The sequence below is a fragment of the Lagopus leucura genome, unplaced genomic scaffold, assembly GCF_019238085.1.
Source record: "Lagopus leucura isolate 7727_CA_CO unplaced genomic scaffold, USGS_WTPT01 Super-Scaffold_100030, whole genome shotgun sequence".
In the NCBI taxonomy this organism is placed as follows: domain Eukaryota; kingdom Metazoa; phylum Chordata; class Aves; order Galliformes; family Phasianidae; genus Lagopus; species Lagopus leucura.
The window spans coordinates 2,962,355-2,982,509 of NW_024962281.1; the positions used below are offsets into that span (position 1 = coordinate 2,962,355).

The 20,155-nt window shown below is 46.9% G+C and overlaps 1 protein-coding gene across 3 annotated transcripts; it reads left to right on the forward strand.

Annotated features, from left to right (window-relative positions):
- The first annotated feature begins 438 nt into the window (after positions 1-438).
- SLC25A48 (solute carrier family 25 member 48) lies at positions 439-18,167 on the forward strand. Of its 3 annotated transcripts, XM_042881607.1 has the most exons (8): positions 439-538; positions 2,559-2,602; positions 4,836-4,907; positions 5,249-5,501; positions 6,452-6,700; positions 7,794-7,927; positions 9,976-10,105; positions 10,685-15,575. In XM_042881607.1, exons 1-7 carry the CDS (start codon positions 493-495, stop codon positions 10,096-10,098), a joined length of 921 nt encoding a protein of 306 aa, XP_042737541.1. In that variant the 5' UTR covers positions 439-492; the 3' UTR covers positions 10,099-10,105; positions 10,685-15,575. The 3 variants fall into 3 exon arrangements, with proteins under 3 accessions (XP_042737541.1, XP_042737540.1, XP_042737542.1); XM_042881606.1 differs by lacking the exons at positions 9,976-10,105; positions 10,685-15,575 and adding an exon at positions 17,884-18,167; XM_042881608.1 differs by lacking the exon at positions 9,976-10,105.
- The last annotated feature ends 1,988 nt before the right edge of the window (positions 18,168-20,155 follow it).

Consider the following 20,155-nt stretch of genomic DNA (forward strand, 5'->3'; position numbering starts at 1 on the left):
TGTGGAGAAGGAAGGGGATAGAGAGAGATTCTTCAGTTTCTCAAAATAGAGAAGGGGGTGCATCTCCTGAAAAGACAGCTGTGAGATTTTAGTGAAGCAGAGGGACAGAAAATCAGCGAGAGATGCTCTCCACCACTGAACTCCATTAATTTGGGAATTTATAGAACAATCCTTGGTTTTACTCTTCATCAAGAAAACCCCGTCCCCTCCTGTCTGTTTAGAGAAGGAGCGATTCTGCTTTTTCCAGCTCCCGGCACTAACAGCTCCGCCGTGAAAAGGAGAGCGCTGGATCTGACCCCAGCCCGGCCCCACCTCTCCCGGCGCTGACAGCGGCACCGGAGCGGCCGCTCCCGACGGGACGGGCCCGGGGTGGGGCGGCCGCGCTGCGCCTTTAAGCCCCGGCCGTGATGTCACCGCCGCCGGGCTCCGCTCCGAGCCGTCCGCTGCGGCCCCGCCGGGACCCCCCCGAGCCCCCCTCGGCAGCGGCTCGGCATGGGCAGCCTCCAGCTCCAGGACTTCGCCGCCGGCTGGGTGGGCGGTGAGTGCTGCGGGGCTGGGGGCGAGCAGGAGTGTGCGCGGAAGGGGGGGACGGGGGGCGGTAATCAGAGCGTGTAGGAGCTGTGCGTCGGGCCAGGGATGTTGAGGGGGTGGGGGGTGCTTTTTGCCCGCTAACTTGTTCTTTGGGAGTGCAGTAATGAAGTTCAAGCAGCGGCGGCGGCAGCATCTCGCTGCACTGCACACCGCTCTGCTCGCCCGCAGGTGGGACGTTGGGACACCGGTGCCGCCTCCACGTCTCCCCTCACCCCGTGGGCTCCGGTCCGGGGGCAGCAGCCGGTGCTCGGCCGGGTCCCGTTGCAGCCAACCCGCACTCCGTAGCCGCGCACACCCCCGGAGAGCGAGTGCCCCTCGGTGCCCCCTCGCTCCAGGTGCAGCAAATAGGCAGCGGGGAGGGAAGGGGCAATGACCCGGTTTGCAAAAAAGAAAAATGCTGATTGCAGCCGTCAGGAATAGAGATAAGAGAAAGGAAAGGAAAGGCAAAGGGCTGCCGGGACGCTCGCGCTGTTCTGTGTCGGAGAGTTCCGAACTGCGCGTTCCTGCTGAGTGTGACAGGTGGCAAAGCATGTGGGGACGGGCAGGGCGTGGGGCTGAGTGCAGTGCTCACAGCAATTTGCAACCTTGTGCTGACGCCAGGCTCGGGACAGAGGGGTGAGGTGGCTCACAGATCCTGAGGAGCCACGCTGGGTTAATGAGAGAATCTAATAAAACCAGTCTCTGCCAGAAGGCTGTGTGCTGGTCTTGTACCATAGCTGTATACCCTGAGCACAGGGCAGGACATCACGGGTGAACGGCCACCAACACTCAGCTGCCATCCTGGCTGTGGCAGCAGCCAGTCTTAGAGTCATAGAGTCATTCAGGTTGGAAAAGACCTCTAAGATCCCCAAATGTAACCCAACCCATCCCACCATGCCCACTGCCTGTGTCCCCAGGTGCCACATCTCTCCCATTCTAGAACGCTCCCAGGAATGGTGAATTCCCCACCTCCCTGGGCAGCCTGTGCCACTGCATCACTGCTCTTTTGGAGATGATGGCTTTTCCTAATATCCCATGTGAGTCTTCATGTACAGCACCGGGCTGAAGCTGGTCTCAGGTCAAGGTATGGGACAGGGAGGATGTTTTAGTGTTGCATTCTGAGTGAAGTCATAATGTGTTGACCAAGGGTGTTGTGCTCTTGTCAGTCTGACTGCCCTACAGGTGAGAAATTTCCCAAGGTCTCTAAAGGACTGATGTAAACCCAGCGAAGGGGATGTGGGTTTGCACTGAGACCTGCAGGTGTGGAGGCAGCATGTATTAACCACCATCTACACAAACACACTGCCAATTGTGTGGGAGGCACGGAATCCCACACCTGGCCATGGTTTGTGGATCACTCACCCTGTAGGAGCAAGGGGAAAGCAAGCAGTGGTCTGTCCTGCTGCAGAGCCTTTGGGAGCAAGTGGAGTGGGGAGATGGGCAGGGTGGTGTCAGGGGGTGAGGTAGTTTCTCCTAAGGAAACCACAGGGAATGTGGCTGATGAGACTCCAGAGACTGGTGTAGAGCAAGGTCCTCTATATTTGAGTCATCCCTCATGAGTACCCCTAGAAGCTGCTCTCAGTAAAGCAGCAAAGAAGGGGAAATACAGTCCCCATTAGCAGTGGGCTTTTGTGCGTTGCTGTAGGAACCAGGAAGTATTTCCCCACCTCCAACCTGACCCTCACTGTACTGGAGCTTTGCAGTTGACACAAATGCAAGGGAAATGGAGGTGGTTCATGGACAGGGTGTAGAAACACAGCATCTCCTCTGGGTTGCTCCTTTGAGCTGTACAGGTGATGAGTGCAGGAGGATGTTCTGGTGAAGAGGTGTAAGTGCTTCTGCCTGGCCCCTCAGAAGGGGCAATGTGGCTCAGCCCAGGGTGGGATTTCTCTTGGAAATCTCTCCTCCTCCCCTCTAAGCCCATTGCTTCCTATTCCAGCACATAAAATTCTTCAGCACTTTGCCTAATTCTCTGTTTCCATCTCCAGGAGCTGCCAGCGTGGTTGTGGGCCATCCCTTGGACACTGTCAAGGTAGAGCACTGATCCTTGCTCTCACATCACCACTCCAAAAGCCCTGGGTGGGGAGGTGGCCTCCTCTGGGGTAGTGCTGCAAAGACCTTCACTTTTTCCTTCACTGCAAGGCAGAACTTAGGCTGGGTAGAAAGGCTGTCATAGACCTGAATGTTTTTCCTCTCCAGTTTTGGAGTGGCATGGAGGGCTGCCCTATATGTGTAAGTTCCTCAGGTGGAGATTAATACTGAAAAGTAAAGCTGGCCTTACATCATGACAAGTTTACAGAGCAGTTCTGCTAATGTTCTGTTGAACTTTGCCACCTAAAAAAGCATTCAAGGGGCAGTGAGAGTGCTGTGTTTGTTTAGTTCCGGGCACATTTCTACATGTTTTCCCAGCTGTGAGAGCAGAATGCTGAAAATGGGATCCCAGGCTATGACAGGTAGCATTCTCTATTCCTGCAAGGAAAATATTCCTCAGAGGGAAGGATTGAGAGAGAAAGAAAACATTGGCTAGATGGTTCACCAGCCCCATGGTGCAGACAACTCCATGCAGACATTAACACCACCTTCCCTAACCAAGCTTACTGTCACGCAGAGCCATGGAGGAGGATGGAAGATGTCTGTCTTCATTTCTCCTTCTTACAGTGTGCCAGGCACCTCTGGGCTCTCTCATTGCTCTGCTCCCATGCTGGCATCCCCATCTCAGGCTTGAGGCCTTCACTGCCAGGCTGGGGGGAGTTTGGCACCAGCTGATGGTGGATTCCATAGCACTGCACTGCATTTGTGGGTGCCAAGAGCCCATCCTTCATGCCTGTAAATGCAAGTGTCAGGCTGCCCCTGCTGTGCTTGGCTTGGATGTGGCTTGGGAATACCAAGCAGGCAGAATTGCTGTCTTTCCAAATGTAGGGGATGGGAAGTGAGGAGCCAACACCATTTTTTTTTTTCCCCAGCTTTGTAAAGCCTTGAGTGATTTCACCTTTATTCACTTTTCAACCTCCACTTTGCATTCATTTCCATGGGACTTTAGTTCTATTTCTGGGTTTCTTTGTGTGCTCATTAAAATGTAATAGAAAAGTGCATTTTCCTAAGGAACACATGTGCTGTTATCAGCTGACTTAGAGGTGCCAGCAAGGTGTTGGTGCCAGGTGCTCATGGCTTATCCAGGGCCACAGAGCACCTTGTCAGGACACATGGTTGTCCTTGGTTATTCAAGAAATGTATTAACTTGAACCTCTAAATACCTGGTTACTGTGTAAAAAAAGAAAAATAAAACAGAAACAAGCCCATAGTGGTAAAATAGGAACCTGGGCCTGCATGCAGGCTTGGACTGTGCCCATTTGGCTCAGGACCAAGTGTTTGGTCAAGTTCAATCACCCTGCTTTCCACACATGAGTTCTTCTGGGCTTTAAACACACACATAAGGCTCCTGCAAGTGTCATCTTGCAGAAAAAAATCTCTGATCTGTGTGCAAAGGTTTAATGGCTGAAGCAACAGAATAGGCTTTCCATTTTCTCACGCACTTCTGAGCCCCAAAATGCTTCGTCTACTGTAAGGATTATTTTATTGCAAACTTGTGAGCAGCTTGAGCAAAAGAAGAGCTAAATGTGTGTGTGCTTGTGTATATGTGAGAAGGGAGAGGGATGTTGAATGATACAGACGTGTCATTTCTCACAGCTGTTGTAGGCATGTTTTGGAAAGCATATAGCTATTGCTTCCCAGAAACAAAATATCTTCATTGGAAATGATATAAGGATGTACTTTTGAGAGGAGCATAAAAAATTTCTGAGATGGAGCTCCATTAATTTGGCCCTGATTAGTATTTCTGTGTCTTACAAGCAGCACCCTGGGAATCTCCCAAATGAGCTCTCTTCCATCAGTGCACCCCAACCTTTGCTGAGTGTCACATCATGTTGCTCCCAAACTTCCCCATAAATCACAGGCTTGCAGACAAGGTGCTGCACACCGGTGCCTTGCTGTGAGTGCTGTGCTGTGCTGGGGTGGCTGCTATGGGCTGGAGATTTGATAGTCATTGTTTCCAGATGTTGCAGGAAGCGTCAGGCCTCTGCTGAGCCCAGCTTCTGGCAAAGTTCAAGGGGAGTGGATGCACATATATCTTGTTTTATTGCTCTGTTTTCTTTACAGCTAAGAGAGGATGCACTCTCAAAGCAAAGTACGTGTTGTTTACACAGCACAAGCTTTCACCCAGCTGGAAGAGTGGAGTTTTAACTGCTTTTTGTGAATGTGTTTTGCAGACTCGTTTGCAAGCCGGACAGGGATATGGAAATACACTCAACTGCGTTCTTACTGTGTACAGAAATGAGTCTGTAAGTACTTTATCTTGCTGGAAACGTGTTGGTAGGGAATGCAGAATGACAAGTAAATAAATACATGAAGCAATTATACAAAATCAGTGTTGATACCAATGGTTACACGAAGACCAGCAAAGCTGGTGTGCTTCCATCTAATGCCAGATGAAGGAGGAGAGACTGCAGCCTCCTCCTGCTGTCAGTTCTCTGCAGGGGGCAGATGTGATGAATGGCACTGCCCACATTTCCATATGGGTATAACATCTGCATTAGTTTGGCTATGCTGGAAAAGCTGGTGGCATTTTGGGCCGCAAGCTGTGCTAAGCTGCCCTTATACTTCCTGCTCCCTTCTCATCTAGGTGGCTGGCTTCTTCAAAGGCATGTCCTTCCCTCTGGCCAGCATTGCTGTTTACAGCTCAGTGGTGTTCGGTGTCTTCAGCAACACACAGAGGCTGTTGGGCCAGTTGAGGCATGGGGATGCATCCCATGCACCAGCACTGGTGGATGTGGCTCTTGCCAGCACAGTGGCCGGGTTCATCTCCGTCGGCATCGGCACGCCTGTTGACCTGGTGAAGATCAGGCTGCAAATGCAAACACAGACATACAGCACAGGTAGGAAGGCAAGCTTTCCTTCTTCCTTGCTCTGCAGGTCTTCTGTGTATTTGGAATCCTGGCGTAGATTTACCTTCCGTGGCTACTGCTACCACATACAGGGCTGTGTGAGAATTGCAGTGGGCAGCACTGATACCTGTGGTCAAACCTTTCTTCCTCAGGATGGTTTTTCTCTTTTTTCCAGACCGTTTTTCACCTTCCCAGCTAATGAGCCTGTTGCCACAAATGCTTGTTTCTGTGCAAATGAGGGGTATCTGAGGATGTATCTCTCAGGGAGGCCAACTGCACTTCCCAGGGATGCTTCTGGCTCTTAGGCTGGCTTCCCAGGTCTGCCAGTATTACAGCAGACACCCTCTTCTATCCATATGTCTCCCTTTATAACCATGTTGCCTCTGTGGCTGCTCCCATTACCCAGAGCTGCCAGGTCTCCTGGAGAGCCCACCAACAGCACCGTGGCTGCTTTGATAAAATAACATGATGCCCATTTTTAAAAGCTTCCTTGCAGCTTAGCAACCAAGTGCTTTTCCAAAAGCATCTCACTCCTCTGCATTGGAAGGGTCAGATGCTGAAGAGGTCGAGGCTTTCAGAGGGGCATTTTGGCATCAGATGTGGAAACCTATGAAAACTGGGCACATAGCCTTCAAGTCATTTGGAAGTTCCACTGAATACATACGCACTGGGCTGCATGAATTGCATCTAAGAAAAATTGAAGTATCCAAACTTCAGGTATCCATCTATTAAAACTAGACCTAAGTCTTCTTTCTAAAAACTTATTTTCCCAGGGTTTCTATTGATCTCAAAAAAAACCCAAAACAATGATGGCAGTGATCTCTGTCTGCTGGGTGTTGGGAGGCTTTTGCAAGGAACTCTAGTGATATAGCTATTATATTGTAATGTCGTATCTTTTTAAAAAAAAATACCTTTTTTTCTTTCTTTTTTTTTTCTTCCAGCCAATGTTAAACTGAAGCCTACAGTTCATGGCTTTCCTGTGTATCAAGGCCCTATTCACTGCTTTAGGACAGTCCTACAGAAAGAAGGGATAGCAGGCATATACCGAGGCATGGGAGCGATGCTGCTGAGGGATGTTCCTGGGTACTGCCTGTATTTCATCCCTTACACGTTTTTCTGTGGTTGGATTACCCCTGACGGATGCATTTCCCCTAATCCTGCTTCCATCTGGCTTGCAGGGGGTGTTGCAGGTAAACATCTTTTGCCCCACAACATTGGCCAAAAAAGGACAGGAGTGTCTTGGGGCTGGGATCCAGGGCTAGCTTGGGGCTGCCTGTCAGGAGGGAACATGAGGCTGATGACTTTTTCCTCCCCCAAGGCCATGGTGGAACACCTGTGCACACCTGCCTGGATGGCTGCAGTGTGCACCTTGACAGGCCCGTGTGTGCAAGTTCACTCATATGCTCCCTACCCACTCCCTGGTGGTTTCTAAGTTGCAGATCCCTAAAGGCAGATCAATCTTAAGGTCAAGTAATTATTAAAACCCACTTTATCTGTTCTTACTGTAAATAAACGGAGCCGTGGCCCATCTGGACAACTTCTCTAGTATGCCTCAACACTCACGTAGATCCAGACTTGCTCTTGTCAGTCCAGCTGTGCCATGTATTGCAGTCACATGCAAGGAAATTTCATAACCCGGGACATCTCTCTGCAAGGGAACAACGTGATGTGTCTGGGGAAGTGGGAACAACTGGAGACTATTTGCTGCCCGTGTACAAGACTGACACGTAGCAGCTCTGTTCTGTTGGAAGCACCACTGAGCCTTTAGAGGGGCAAGAATGTCCCATCTAACTGCAGGCTAATTGGTTTCAATTGAGGGTTTCTGTATACAGGAATGATGAGATAGCTGTATGGAGCCTAACTCTGGCTGCATGGAAAGAAAACAGCCTCTTATTCTCGACTCAAAATATTGTCTGAGGACTTCAGCTTTCCTGACATGGTCCCAGATGGCAGCTCCCTGCAGTTTGGGTGTTCTGTTTCCACCAGACCATGTCCCTGTCTGCCTGCTGGGCTGCCTGCGTTTGATTACCCGCGTAACCCCTCAAATCTCAGTGCTTCTTTCTGCAACAGGGAACTTTGCTCCCAGAAATGCAGTTTCTGCACCTGAGCAGGGTGAATGCCCGGAGAGCCCCATCATGGTGCAGCAGGCGAGGCAGCATGCTCCCATTTGCTGGCCTGAAGCCAAGGCAGTACTGAGAATTTGTTCAAACACCACGTTGTGGCCAAAGCCCAGGTGTGTGTATTGGGATAAAGAAAGGATTTGCTTCTGTGTTCTTCTTCTAGGAGCCATTTCCTGGGGGACTGCTACTCCAATGGATGTTGTGAAAAGTCGGCTCCAGGCTGATGGAGTTTATCTAAACAAGTACAAGGGGATTATTGACTGTATCTTGCAGAGCTACCGGAACGAAGGGCTAAAAGTAAGTATTGTTTGAAGGAAAATCTGGGTGTCGGGCATCTGCTTGTTAGCTGGGAAATACAATGGCTGTTATAAAGCCATTTGCAGGGTTAAGAGACAGCTAAAACCAGTTACTTCTCAATTATAGTAGTGGCAGTAGATAATTATAACATGGATTCTTTCCAAATCATAATAGTAAGAGTAATAATCTGCATTGCAGATAGGAAAAAATGGGTGACCAGGGGTCATGGTCCTTGGTGGTGCTAAATTAAAACAGCACTGTTGTCATGGTCCTTAACTGAGGAAATCACTTGACTTCTTGTAATTTAGAGGTGGAAAATACTCTTAAATCAGAATTGCTTCAGCTTCCAATGTGAAGAAGGGCTGTGCGCCAAAAAACACCATTCTTTTTCTGACTTTATCTAGTAGTGTAATAAAAGTTGTTTGTTCTGTCTGCAAACCTTGTCTCAATTAGATGTGAATGGCAGAGAACCAGAGATTGCAGCTTCATTGCACCACCGATGCGTGCTTATGGGAAGTGGTGTCTTCTGATATGGAATTCCACCTGCATTTAAGCTGTCATCAAAATGTCGTGTGGGCTCTGAGCTCCCAAGTGTTAGTTTTCACATGCTGAGGAAAGAGTAACCAGTTGCAGAAAGGAAAACTAACCTACAAAGTTGCAAGTGGGTGGGATTTCAGCATTTGACCGCATGCCTCTACGTTACGCCAGCTGTCAGAGGAGCTTGCAGCCTGGTTTGGTTTTGGCTGCTGCATGAAGGGAGTCATATTGCTGTAAAGCACAACACCTGGAGAGCTGCTAAGGAGTGTGCTTGGTCATCCTCACCTCCATGCTCGCTGTCCTGCCTGAATAATTAGTTAATTCAAGCACTCGGTGTTCTTGCCTGGGGTCTGTGCAGCTTGTGGTTTGGCTGCTGTTGCTCCTGGACAGGGCGTGCAGTAGGGCTCAGCAATAGTGGTGTGACCTTTCTATCGTAAGAAAAATCTTTTTGTGCTTCGGGAGATGGCAGACCCAGGCCTGAACATTTTCATGCTGGGACTGAGGAGCAGCATTCTCATTCTCATGTAGCACTTTTCTTTCTCTGTAGCCGGGTGTGTTTGCTCTGATGAGAAAAAATTTACCCCTCTGGGCTTTTCTTCATAAATCTTCATTATTACTTAACTTGGCTCTCTCATGTTACCTGATGGATACTAGAAATACTTGAATTTCCTTCCAGAAAGTTTTGTCTTTCCAGACCAAAAAACCCAGGAAAATCAGGCAATATCCCAGATATGCAAACAGCCCAATTTCACATTGCAAACTCCATCCTAGACAACTTGAACACATTTAGATTTTGTCTTACATGGGAGCTCTGAGGCCTGGATGCGAGCTTGCCTTGCTGATGCTAATTCTCTTGTCTGGTGTTTGGACTGCAGTGATTAGCCGCAGTGGTTAATGGGTTGATTTTGTGAGAAGGACAAATTGTTCCTTCACTCCAAATCCCCTAAATGGTGGCAGCTCACATGCTGTCCCTTCTCCAGTTCCCAAATGTCTTCATAGAATGGCTTGGGTTGGAAGGGACATCAGTGATCATCAAGTTCCAACCCAGCTGTGCAGGCAGGGCCACCGACCTCCACATTTAATACTGGACCAGTGACCAGTATCTTCCAAACTCATAGACCCAACTCCAGAAACTTGAACATTTGTTATATAAAAGCAGCAGCTTTCTTATGGTACCATAGGGTCTGCACAATTGCTTGTGTATGCGATGGGAGGAAGGAGCTGTAGTGAGCTAGGAAGAGCTCTGCTCTCTACCAGTGGTGTGAGGCCACTGGCTCTTGCTGGCAGATGCAGAAGGGAGTCTGTCTACAAGGAACACAGAGCAGACTGATATCAAACCAGCCGTTTCACCATTGCTTTTCAGTTCTCCAGTTCATACGTCAGCAAAGTGGGAGAATATCTCCTGAGCAAACCATGGTTGGGTTCAGTAATCCACCATGACTTAGTTCACTGTTTTCTTCTTGGAACAGCTGGTGTATTCCTATACTCTAACCTTTCTCCATCCCCAACAGGTCTTTTTTAGGGGCATCATGATCAATACAGTACGAGGATTTCCAACGAGTTCAGCCATGTTTCTTGGCTATGAACTTTCCCTCAAAGCAATGAAAAGAGACCAAACTGAGACCAATCCTTAACTTCCAGGTCAGCGCATAAAGACCCTCTAGTTTTTTCCTAAAATTAGAGAACTAATCCTTTAATCAAATGGAATTGCAATGGTAGAGATCCTCTGGAAGTCAGGTAACTTACATGGGTACCTACCAGGATAGTCAAACACCTTCCAAATTTGGGTCTGTGGGATTTGGAGTGCCAAAATCCATATCAGTGGGATTTTGGTTTCATTCCAGATCTACTGGCATGTTGTTGCAATCCATCCTGATTGTTGTGACTGTCTTGACTGGTGTGAACAAGAAAAGATAATCTGAAAGGACAGTATTGTCTATGATCGTATGAGTTGTGAAATATCATTCTGACTGGTTTGTGCACAGTATCCTTTCCTCCCTTGATCCATCCACATAGATGTGAAGCTAAGCCTTTCCAAAGTGTCTTGACTATCAGCTCACAGTTTTACTTTCATTCACAAACCCAGGCTTGATTATAGGAGCAGCATTAAAAATATCTCATTACAGACTACTTTTTGCCAGCTAAAAACTCCACATGATACTTGGCAGTCTACTATTTTATGTCATATTTCATAAACCTCCTTTGCTTTCATTTTTAAAGCGTTGCCAAGAAGACCTGACCAGCTTCCTCCTTTCCTGAGCCCAACCAACAGCCTGGGGGAGGTGAGGGCTCGCTGGTTTCACCAAAGACTCCTGGCACTGCAAAAGCCCACAGCGATGGCATCTGCTTTCCCTCCTGCGTGGCCTTGGGCCCTGAAGGGCTCCAAACCTACATCAGCTCAACCAAATCCAAAGACCATTTTATTTTTAAATCTCTCACTGTTGTCTAGAGCACTTTACTAATTCCCATGGTGCGTTGCACTTTTTCACTAATGACATTTTCCTCACTGAGCTGAAAGAACAACTTTCCTTACCTGCACAGATGAGGTACACCCAAAATGACCCCACGTGACATGAGTTGAGTGAATGCATTTTGCGTGATGCCATGCATAATGCTCTTCTTTGTGAATGAGGATCTCGTGCTCTGGAAAGAGAAGGGATGAGCACTTTGGGTACACGGGTATGTTTTGTGTAGGAAGGTTTGGATTCCTATCAAATCCCAGCTTGCTTTCAGCATCAAAGAAGCTGATGGCTGTACCCATATGAATGATTGCTCCTGTTTTGCATCACAGAATTCCCCAGTTGTACCACAGCATGACCCATTACCTTGTAAAGAGATGACTTTCACTTTATTATCCAAGATATAAATTGGGAAACATCAAGATATTAAATTCAGATTCTAAGCTGCTCTTTTTCTTCAGGAAGTAATAAAACTAACCTCACTTCATACAGACAGCTGCCTATTGACTGAACTGACTTTTGCTGTGTAGCCCTCCAGGGGCCTGCTAGAGGCACATGGGTACCTGATAGAGCATCTGATGGGACAGTCCAGCTGCCAAATCCTAATGACTGCCTTGCTTTGCACTCTTGAGCAGATACCACCGAAGGAAGAGTCTCTCTGAACTATGCAAAGTCTGTCCCAGGGTATGTTCTCTCAAATACAAAGACCAGCTTTAGATCTCCAACTCTGCTGCAATCCCACTGAGATGACTGTGGGGCACCCAGGTCTCTCTTTGGTCTACCTCAGTCTTTCAGCTCATCTGAAGACCTCTTACATTGTGATTATTTCTCTCTGTGCTTGTGAATAGCTCCACTCTTTATTTCCTAAGCACGGAGCTTCTGATGCCAAAAGACCAAGCAGAACTGCTGGGCCAGGAGGACTCTTGTGGCAGTAACAGGAGAGCTGAAGGATCGTAAGGGATGTGCAGCATGGAGGAATGGTCTGGAACAATGCTGTCCTCTGTGAAGTTCATGGCTTCCCCCACCCTCTGGAGCAGTGGACAAAGCCCAGCAGATATTCATAAAAACAGCCATCCAGATTCTCTCCATAAGAGGAGAAGAAGGAAGAAGCAGCTTGCACGATCCTGTCCCTCAGTGCTTTGAGGAACTGGTCACAGTACTTGAAGACCTCAACAGAAATTGCCTACAGTCTCAGGCCTGGAGCAGTATTTGGGAATGGGCTCCCTGACCACCCGGAGCAGCGTGGGCTCCTCTTTGCTGGGACCTGAATTACAGCCTCACATGTGGCTTCACTCAAAAGCAGCCTGAAGAAGTGTGAGAAACAGCTGCTATTGCTTCATCTCAGACCTTGTAGGCAAAGAGGCTCACAATGCCTTTCAGCTTGGCAAGAGCAGAAATAACTGCTTTTGATAAACAATATATATAAAATTGATGAGCCTTCACCTAAGTATTTGTTGCAGGCTACATTTAATGTGTCAATGCTTCCTATTTTAATGTATATGCATAGAACTTGTTTTAGATGTGCAATGCCTTATGTCTCCAGGGATAATGCTTGGGGACTGTATTTTCAATGCAAAGAAAACTGTCAGTTATCTGCCTGTATTATGTTAAATAGACTGTGAATGAATTAAATTGATGAGCTTTGCAATGAGCTGCATACCTGTATGACACTGCCCAGGTTTGAGGCTTTCAGTGCCTCTTGGCATGCATTCCGTGTTGGCAATGCGTGGCGATTTTTCCTGGTATCCTTCCTCCAGCAAAACCACGGTTGAGGTGGGTGCTACCGTGCAAAGCTCTGCGGTAACACTCGGGAGCTGAAAGAAAGAGCTGGTGTTAAAAGGAAAGCACGAAACGTTTAATGCAAAGTGGGAAGGAAGCGACTGCGTTTGGCCACTTGATGGCATTCTCGTCCAACGCAGGGACCGGCTTGGGCTCGGCAATCTCTTCCCGTGGCCGCTCAGCCCCAGACTGCTGCCCGACCGATGCACGCCGTCCTCAAACGCTTTCTTTTTGAGAGATAATATTGATATCGTCCACTGAAAGAGAACAGGATTTCTAAGGGATTCTTTTGGCTGTTTCACGTCCCATGTATGAGTCCCAATTGCATGTTTTGGTGGATTTGTCCCTGAATTACCAGCTATGCACCTGCTCTTCTGCCAGCACTGGTGGCACGTCCCCCAGCCCACAGGCTGAAGGGACAGTCCTTCTGCTTGGCAGCTCATGCACAGAGCCTCCCAGAGCCCCACGTTGCTATCACAAGAGCAGTCAAGTGCTGAACTTGGTAAAAAAAAAATGAGAAGGGAGACGAGGAGAACCAGAGAGATCTATTTCTGAGCTTTTCTTGCCTGGAATACAGAAGAATACTCAGACCTGTCATGCTTTAAACGAGTCTGTAATTGCTTCATTTTCTTGTTGCTGGTGGTGTTCCATCTCTTACAACACCACATATTACTTAACAAGGTGAAGGCTGTTCAGCTGCTTTTCCCAGTTCATATGCTACTCAAAACAATAGGAAAGAAAGGTAACAATAGTTTATCCCTTCCAATCCCTTCCCTACCTCCACTCTCCTTTTTATTAATGAACAAACAGGAACCAATTTGCATTGGTTGGAATTGGCCATTTTTCTGGCCACCAGCCCTGGGCTGCAGGAAGCTCATGGGTGCTGGGAGCAGCCCTGTGGTGCCCGTGGGGTGTGAGGTGAGACCAGGCTCAGGAAGGGGGAAGCAGAGGGCCACCTCCCCTTGTGTCCCCTGGTTCTGTGTCCCCGCAGCTCCTGGGGACAGTAGATATTATAATCTACCTACTTGCTTTAGCTAAAGTCATCTTTTGTAGTAGAGGTTGGTATGGTAAAGATTTTTCTCCTGCTCTAGGAAGACAGGAAGGCCAGTGCTTTTCTTGTGCCTGTGAAGGAAATGTAAAACGTGGATTCAGGAAAAAAATGTTGAGATCCAAAGAGATGAGTGTGAAAAAGTTCAAGCTGCTAAATATTGACTGCACAGGAACTGCTTCCTTTCTCTAAAGCCATCTTCTTCCTATATATCTTCCTATAGGAACACATTGATGGGTTGCTAATAACTCAGATAAGTCATATGGAAAGTCTGCATCCTTTGGTGGCATCTGGAGGGAATTAAACCATGCAGTGAGGAAACCTAAGCAGTTACAGTGATTTCCAAAAGAGTTTTGCTAAACTGAGTGTTCCACAACAGCTCCAGAGTCAAGCAAACCTGTAAGAGCCATACAAAACAGCAGAATGAAAGTGTCTTCTAAGGAGCCTTCAGAGGTGCTGTATGAGCTTTCATAACAGATGTAAGACACTGAATGAAACAAGAAATCCTGACAGCATAGCTGAAATATTAGGGCTACAGAATGGCAAAGCACCAAATCTCTGGAAAGAATATGAAGCTTCACTTGAGTTGTAAAGAAAGCAAGGGATAATTTGGGATTATGAAAAGAGTGGTTTGGAGAAGCAAGAAGCTTGCAGCTGGGGCTGTCCTGCTGCCAGCACCTGGTGCTTGGAGGCTGGCACCCACCTGCAGCCACATCTGCTGTAAGAGCATCAGGACAGCTCATCTTCATGGATTGCACTGGTCTGTTCTCCCTTGTTTCAAAACATTTTAATGTAAAATATTTTGCCCATAGTATAGAAAATCCTGCCAACTGCTGTGGAAGAGGGCCAGCCTATCCTTACTCATGCAACTAGGTGTGACTCAACAGCTGTGCTGACTTCTTTATTAAATTGTGATCACCGCCTTTCCATCAAGCAGTCTGCAGGTGGATTTTCAGTGCTTCCAGTGTGGAAAGCAAGCTGCAATGCAGGTAGAGCCGGTGGAGGGCTCTAACACAGGAATGAAGTGAAGCCTTGTGCTCTGCATTCCTCTAGGCAAAACCCAGCTGCGGGATGTGCAAGGAAGGGTGAGTGAGATTACGATATGAGAGCTCTGCCATGTTTCTCTGTCCTGATATGAGAATGCTGAAACTTTAAAATACAGAGATCTGACGACATTCGTTGACCATTGCTGCTTTCCTCTGCTTGCTGCTGGTTGTGAGATGCAGTTGCAGTAAGCACCACACCCAGCACAGCTGGCATGCTGCTCTTTGGGCTTTCTGCTTTTAGATGCCTCAGCTCTTGGTAAATGCTGTTGCAGCACAGGATGCTTGGCTTCCCTTGCTAGAAAGCCTGGAAAGTGCCAGTGGCTGTAGAATTGCATGAGACAGGGATGGTTTACAGCTCTCAACATCCCTCATGGGTGTGCCCCAGCATGTTTGCTCCTCACTCTGAAAGCTCCCAAGCATCATGAGTTGTTTTGGTTAGTTAATTTAAACAGTTTCAAATTAATTAAGGAATAGGGGTTCTGTTGCCCACAGGAGCTAATGTGTGTGCTGAGGACATCCCGTGGCCCATCTGCTGGGCCAGAGCAGACTGTGTGGCTCTCAGGAGCTGCTGCTGCCTCCCTTGAGCTGGCTTTTACATCTTTTTGTCACAGGCAGTCTTGGTATTACTAAAGCATGGTTTGCACTTTCACTGGGGAATCGAAATGACCCCAGTTCAGCTTTTGTTTTCTCCAACAGCGTATGTCGTCATTATCAAAAAGAAAGGGGAAAAAACCACCTCCAAAAGAGCTTGTCTCTGGAAAATAAAACTGTTCATTGCATCTTTTCATTTGTGGTCTTTGCGAGATCTTACGTCTTGATCAGCGTGCGCAGCAAGTGTAAAATAAGCTCATGTGTTATCTTAGCATTTTTCATTTACGAGGAATCTTTTATTTACATAAAAAAAAACCAAACCCAACTCCTCCCCATGTCCCCTGCACAGATTTTCTGGGAAACACTACAGTGGGCTACAAATTCTCTCAGGGGAATTCAAAATGTCTGAAGGTTGGTGCATGCCAAGCTAAAATAACAATGCAAAATTGGAGATTTGTGTGGGGTTTTCAGTCAATCTACCCACCTTCAAAAGAGGTGCATCAGAAGAAAATATATCCCGATGTATTTGTGCATAAACAAGAGGCTTACAGGATGTTGGGTGAGAATTTCCAAAGGAGCCAGAGGGAGCCAGCACAGGAGAATTTTGTATGCTCACGTTTTCTAAATTGGGGCTGAAATCTTACAGTTGTGTCACTGGAGAACTGTGACCATGGTACAGACTCCATCAGCTGATGCACTGCCTCAGGTTAGGGAGCTCTGTGTCCCACTCCACGCTCTGTTTATTCACTGTACCCCTTAAGGAGCCCATGTGAAATGTGGATATCTGATCTTCCGCAGCCTGACCACGGCGAGTTCTCCACTCTGGTTTCCCAGTGGTGATGTAGGAGGTGTCTTTATGGGCTAACACACCTTTGACCTCAGTTCTTCATCTGATTTGAATTTTGCAGCCAGAAAGCTTCAAAGGGAAAAAGAAAAGCTTCGGAAAGGCTAGAACTGAACTGTGGTGGCTCTCCCTTTTGGCAGTGGGCCATCTGAGGGTTACAGTCTGTGGTTCCTCTGGTTCTTCACAGGGAAGTGGGCTCAGTAGTCACCTTCCTACCTACTGCTATTTGAAGTTAGCATTCTAGCTACTGCTTTCTTGCTTTCTTTTTTTAATTTATTGTGTAAAAAAAAATCTGAATTTTCTCTCCATGTTTTTTTTCTGTATCTATTAAAGAGAAATTAAAGGATAGGAACGGAGGGAGATCAGACACCAAGACAAAGCGTAAACTGCTGTCTGTATTTAACATGCAAATGACAGCATATATGTGAAAAGTCATTAAAATTCATAGCTGAAGAATTTTAAAGTATCAAAGCATAATGAAAAATGGAAGGTTATGTATAGAAAATCATATATATCAAACCTTGTCCTTTTGCTGCTGGGGTGGCAGCAAATATTAGTTTCCAGGTGTCATGGGTTTGGCTAGGATAAAGTTTGTTGTTTGTCTTTTCATAGAGTGCATGTGTGTGCATGGAGAAATTCCTAGATTTTGTCCTTAAGCTTCTGCTGTATCAAGGAGATGGATCCCAGCTGTCTCCTCTCATCCCCTGAAGTTCTCATGTTGACCCAGCAGCACATGCTTACACACGCCTTGTCCTCCTGGGATCTGGGCCCAGGAACAAGCTGTCTTATCAGTTGGCTGTTTAGCAAATGTAATTACATCTGATGGAGGGAAAGGTCTTAATTATGTATCTTACACAGCATGTACGACACCAATGATTTTCGCTTACAGAGCATGGCAGCTGTGTTGCAATATTGTTCCTCAGGCAAAGAACCTCATCAGTGGGCCCTGCTAAGTGTATCAGCTGTGTAAAATCCTTCCAAAGACAAAATGTAGCCTCTATTGGAAAAAATGTGATTGCAAATGGACGCGTTTTTCTTAAAACCAAGAAGCAGTAGCAGTGCTTGGCTGTTAGGAGACCCCCCACCCTGTTCTCCCCATATCCCTTGCGCAGCTTTGGCCGAATCAGAGATGCTTGTGAATTCCGCCCTTGAAATGATGAAAAATAGTGTTTCCAGCCATCTGAGATACCAAGGGTCACAGAAATGTTATGCAGCGTTGATTTTGCGTGGAGATTTATGCACTGAACCGATTGGTCTCGTTCTTGCCATGGGGTTTCACTGGCCGAAGAACCAGAGATCAGCATGCCCATTGCCTGAAGGAAAACCTAGCCCTGCTCAAACATCCTGGTGCCTTGCAGTACCCCATGCACGCCCTCTGTTCCTGCAGTAAACTTCTGTGCAACAAGTAAAGCACTGCCAGCTTTACCTCACCAAGGGAGGGCCCCTGACTTTTGCTAGGCGATCCCCAGAGCCTCCTGAAAGCTGGAGCTGCCAGGTGGGACATACACTTTCCACCCTCCGTCACCTAAGGTTGAACATCAAAGCGAGGCAGGGAGCAGCGGGGCTGGGGAGAGCCATGCAGATGGGAACTTCTTTGATATTTTTTCTCTCTTTCTTTCTTTCTTTTTCTTTATTTTCTTTGCCCATTCCAGGATATTTTCCAGCGAAAGCGGCACTCATCTTTCAGCCCAGTTGAGCAGCTCAAGGCTGGGGCTTTTGGAGAAGAACTTGGAGGTGTAATAGGAAGAAAGTTTTACAACCTGACCCACAGAGAAAATCAAAGGGCTGCCATACACTCTTGGAAAAAGAAGACTTCTGCGGCCGCAGAGAGTTTTAGGAGTCATTCAGCTGGACTTGAAGACTGTCTGAAAGTCTCAAATCTGTCACCTAGGGCTGTATTCACATTTAGTCCTTTCTGCTGAAAGGGAAAGGGAAGGAAGCAGCGCATCAGTGCATAGGTGGGACCCTGCTGAGGGCTGTCGGATGCAGCAGCTGAAATTTGGAATGCCAGCTTCTGCAGGCATCACTGCACAGCTCCAGTGGTTCCTCTGTCTGGCTGACAAATTCCTGCAGCATTAGCAGCTTCCTCTGGGATAACACTGCTTTGAACTGTGGGGAGAGCTAGCTTGCAGGCTGCCCATTTGTTTTCTCAGGAACTTTGGCAATGCGGAACATTGTTGTTTCTTTGCTTTCATGGAACCACAATTTACATAAATACAAGAGGCAAAAGCCACATCTGAGAAAAAAAATGCTTTCGTAGATTTTTAACCATTGTTTCCTGTTGGGGTGTGATATCACTATGTTCAAATTTATCACTTCTGAGGAGCATTAGTGAATTTCCACGGTACTGAAGAACAGTCACTAACAGTAGGTGACTCAATTCCACGTTTGACTTTTCTAAAATGCTGTCCAAGCTAGTGGGAAAAAAAGGTGGGCACCTGGTATCAGTTTTATAATTGGGTTTTTCCACATGAGAATGGGAGTTTTGTGAAGACTTCATTAAAAGGAGTGGCCTCCTATTCTCCTGTCACCCATCAGTCTGACTTGCACACGAATGCCAGCATGCTGTCATACATTCTCCTCTCCTGTGTGCTGCTCTCTGTGCAAGCACATAATTGCCAAGTCAGCGAAATTATCCGCAATACCAGGAGTCTGCTTGTAAGTAGCTGCCGAGCACCTTCATTCTGCAAAGATTTGTGCTTGCAGAGCATGTGACAATAAATACTGACTTCTCTCTTGCTATTTTTTTCAGAACAAAACTGGAGAAAGTTGGTCGTGTAGGGGGACAGCTGCCACTGTGAGTACATTGGATTTGAGAGTATCATGAAACTAAACATAAATGTGTTTGTGCACTGAATGCTAGCAATGCAGAATTGTAATGCTCACTCTTTTCATTTTCAGCCTTGTTCAAGTCTTCCCATCCCTGAGGTAAGTCTAGATTTTAAGCTACTGTAGGTGTCTAAAACATTCAGTGAGATTACCACTGGATTTAGTTATTCACTTTCCTCTTATATACTTTTGCTTTCATTAATGGGGATGATATCTAACATATTGGTTGTGGCTGAGCACAGCACTTGCTGGGTAGTGGTGGGGAAGCTGCCAGACGTCCTCTCAGGATTGCTGCAGTCAGAAGCAAACATCAGGCCAAAGTCCTGCATGGGCTTACAAACCCAAAGATACAGGTGCTTGCTTTGGAAATCTCCCAAAGACCTTGTGCTGTGATTAGGTGCCCAAATACACTGCAGACCTGTAGGGCAGGGATGCCAGGCACAGGTGGCAGCTCTGGGTCTCTCCCAGCCCCATTGCACTGCAGTAAGCCTCACTGCACCCTTGATGATTGCATGTTTTACAGCCACCCAAATTTCTTCTATCAGTTTTCAGTATAACACATGCTACATTTCTCCGTGATGTGCTGCCACATGAAGAAGCACACATTTCTTCTTGCTGTAGAGAAGCACCAAATGCATTCTAGCCAATTCCCATCTCTTTTCCTAATCCATCTTTCATTTAACAGCCTGGCCATGAACTGGCATGCTTTGTGGAAGGAACCAAGCACATGATGGAGCACAACATGACTTCGAACAACAAACTTTTTCTGCTTAATCAATCCTTCCAGATTCAACTGGATAGAAACCTCTGTGAAGTAAGACATTTATTGTTTTCCTATAATATATATATACTACATGCTATAGTATCTATATATATACTATATATATATCTTTGTCTACTTTCTGCAAGAGAAAGGGTTTTTATAACTTAAGTATTTTGCAGCTGTTTAAGTCAAAATGTGTTTTAAATACTTCTTAATTATTTTTTTTAATGCAGGATATAGATGTAGTAGCTGGAACTGGCATGAGGTGATAGAAAGCTGTTAACATTGACATGGGAAACAAGGAGGTGGTCTCTATGCCACTGTGTCCTCTT

What these genes read in the sequence shown, in the direction of transcription:
- SLC25A48 (XM_042881606.1), top strand. Translation starts at nt 493, where the DNA reads ATGGGCAGCCTCCAGCTCCAGGACTTCGCCGCCGGCTGGGTGGGCG. An exon ending in ATCCCTTGGACACTGTCAAG is followed by an intron (nt 2,603 to 4,835) that starts GTAGAGCACTGA and finishes TGTGTTTTGCAG; the next exon opens with ACTCGTTTGCAAGCCGGACA. An exon ending in ACCGGAACGAAGGGCTAAAA is followed by an intron (nt 7,928 to 17,883) that starts GTAAGTATTGTT and finishes TGCCCATTCCAG; the next exon opens with GATATTTTCCAGCGAAAGCG.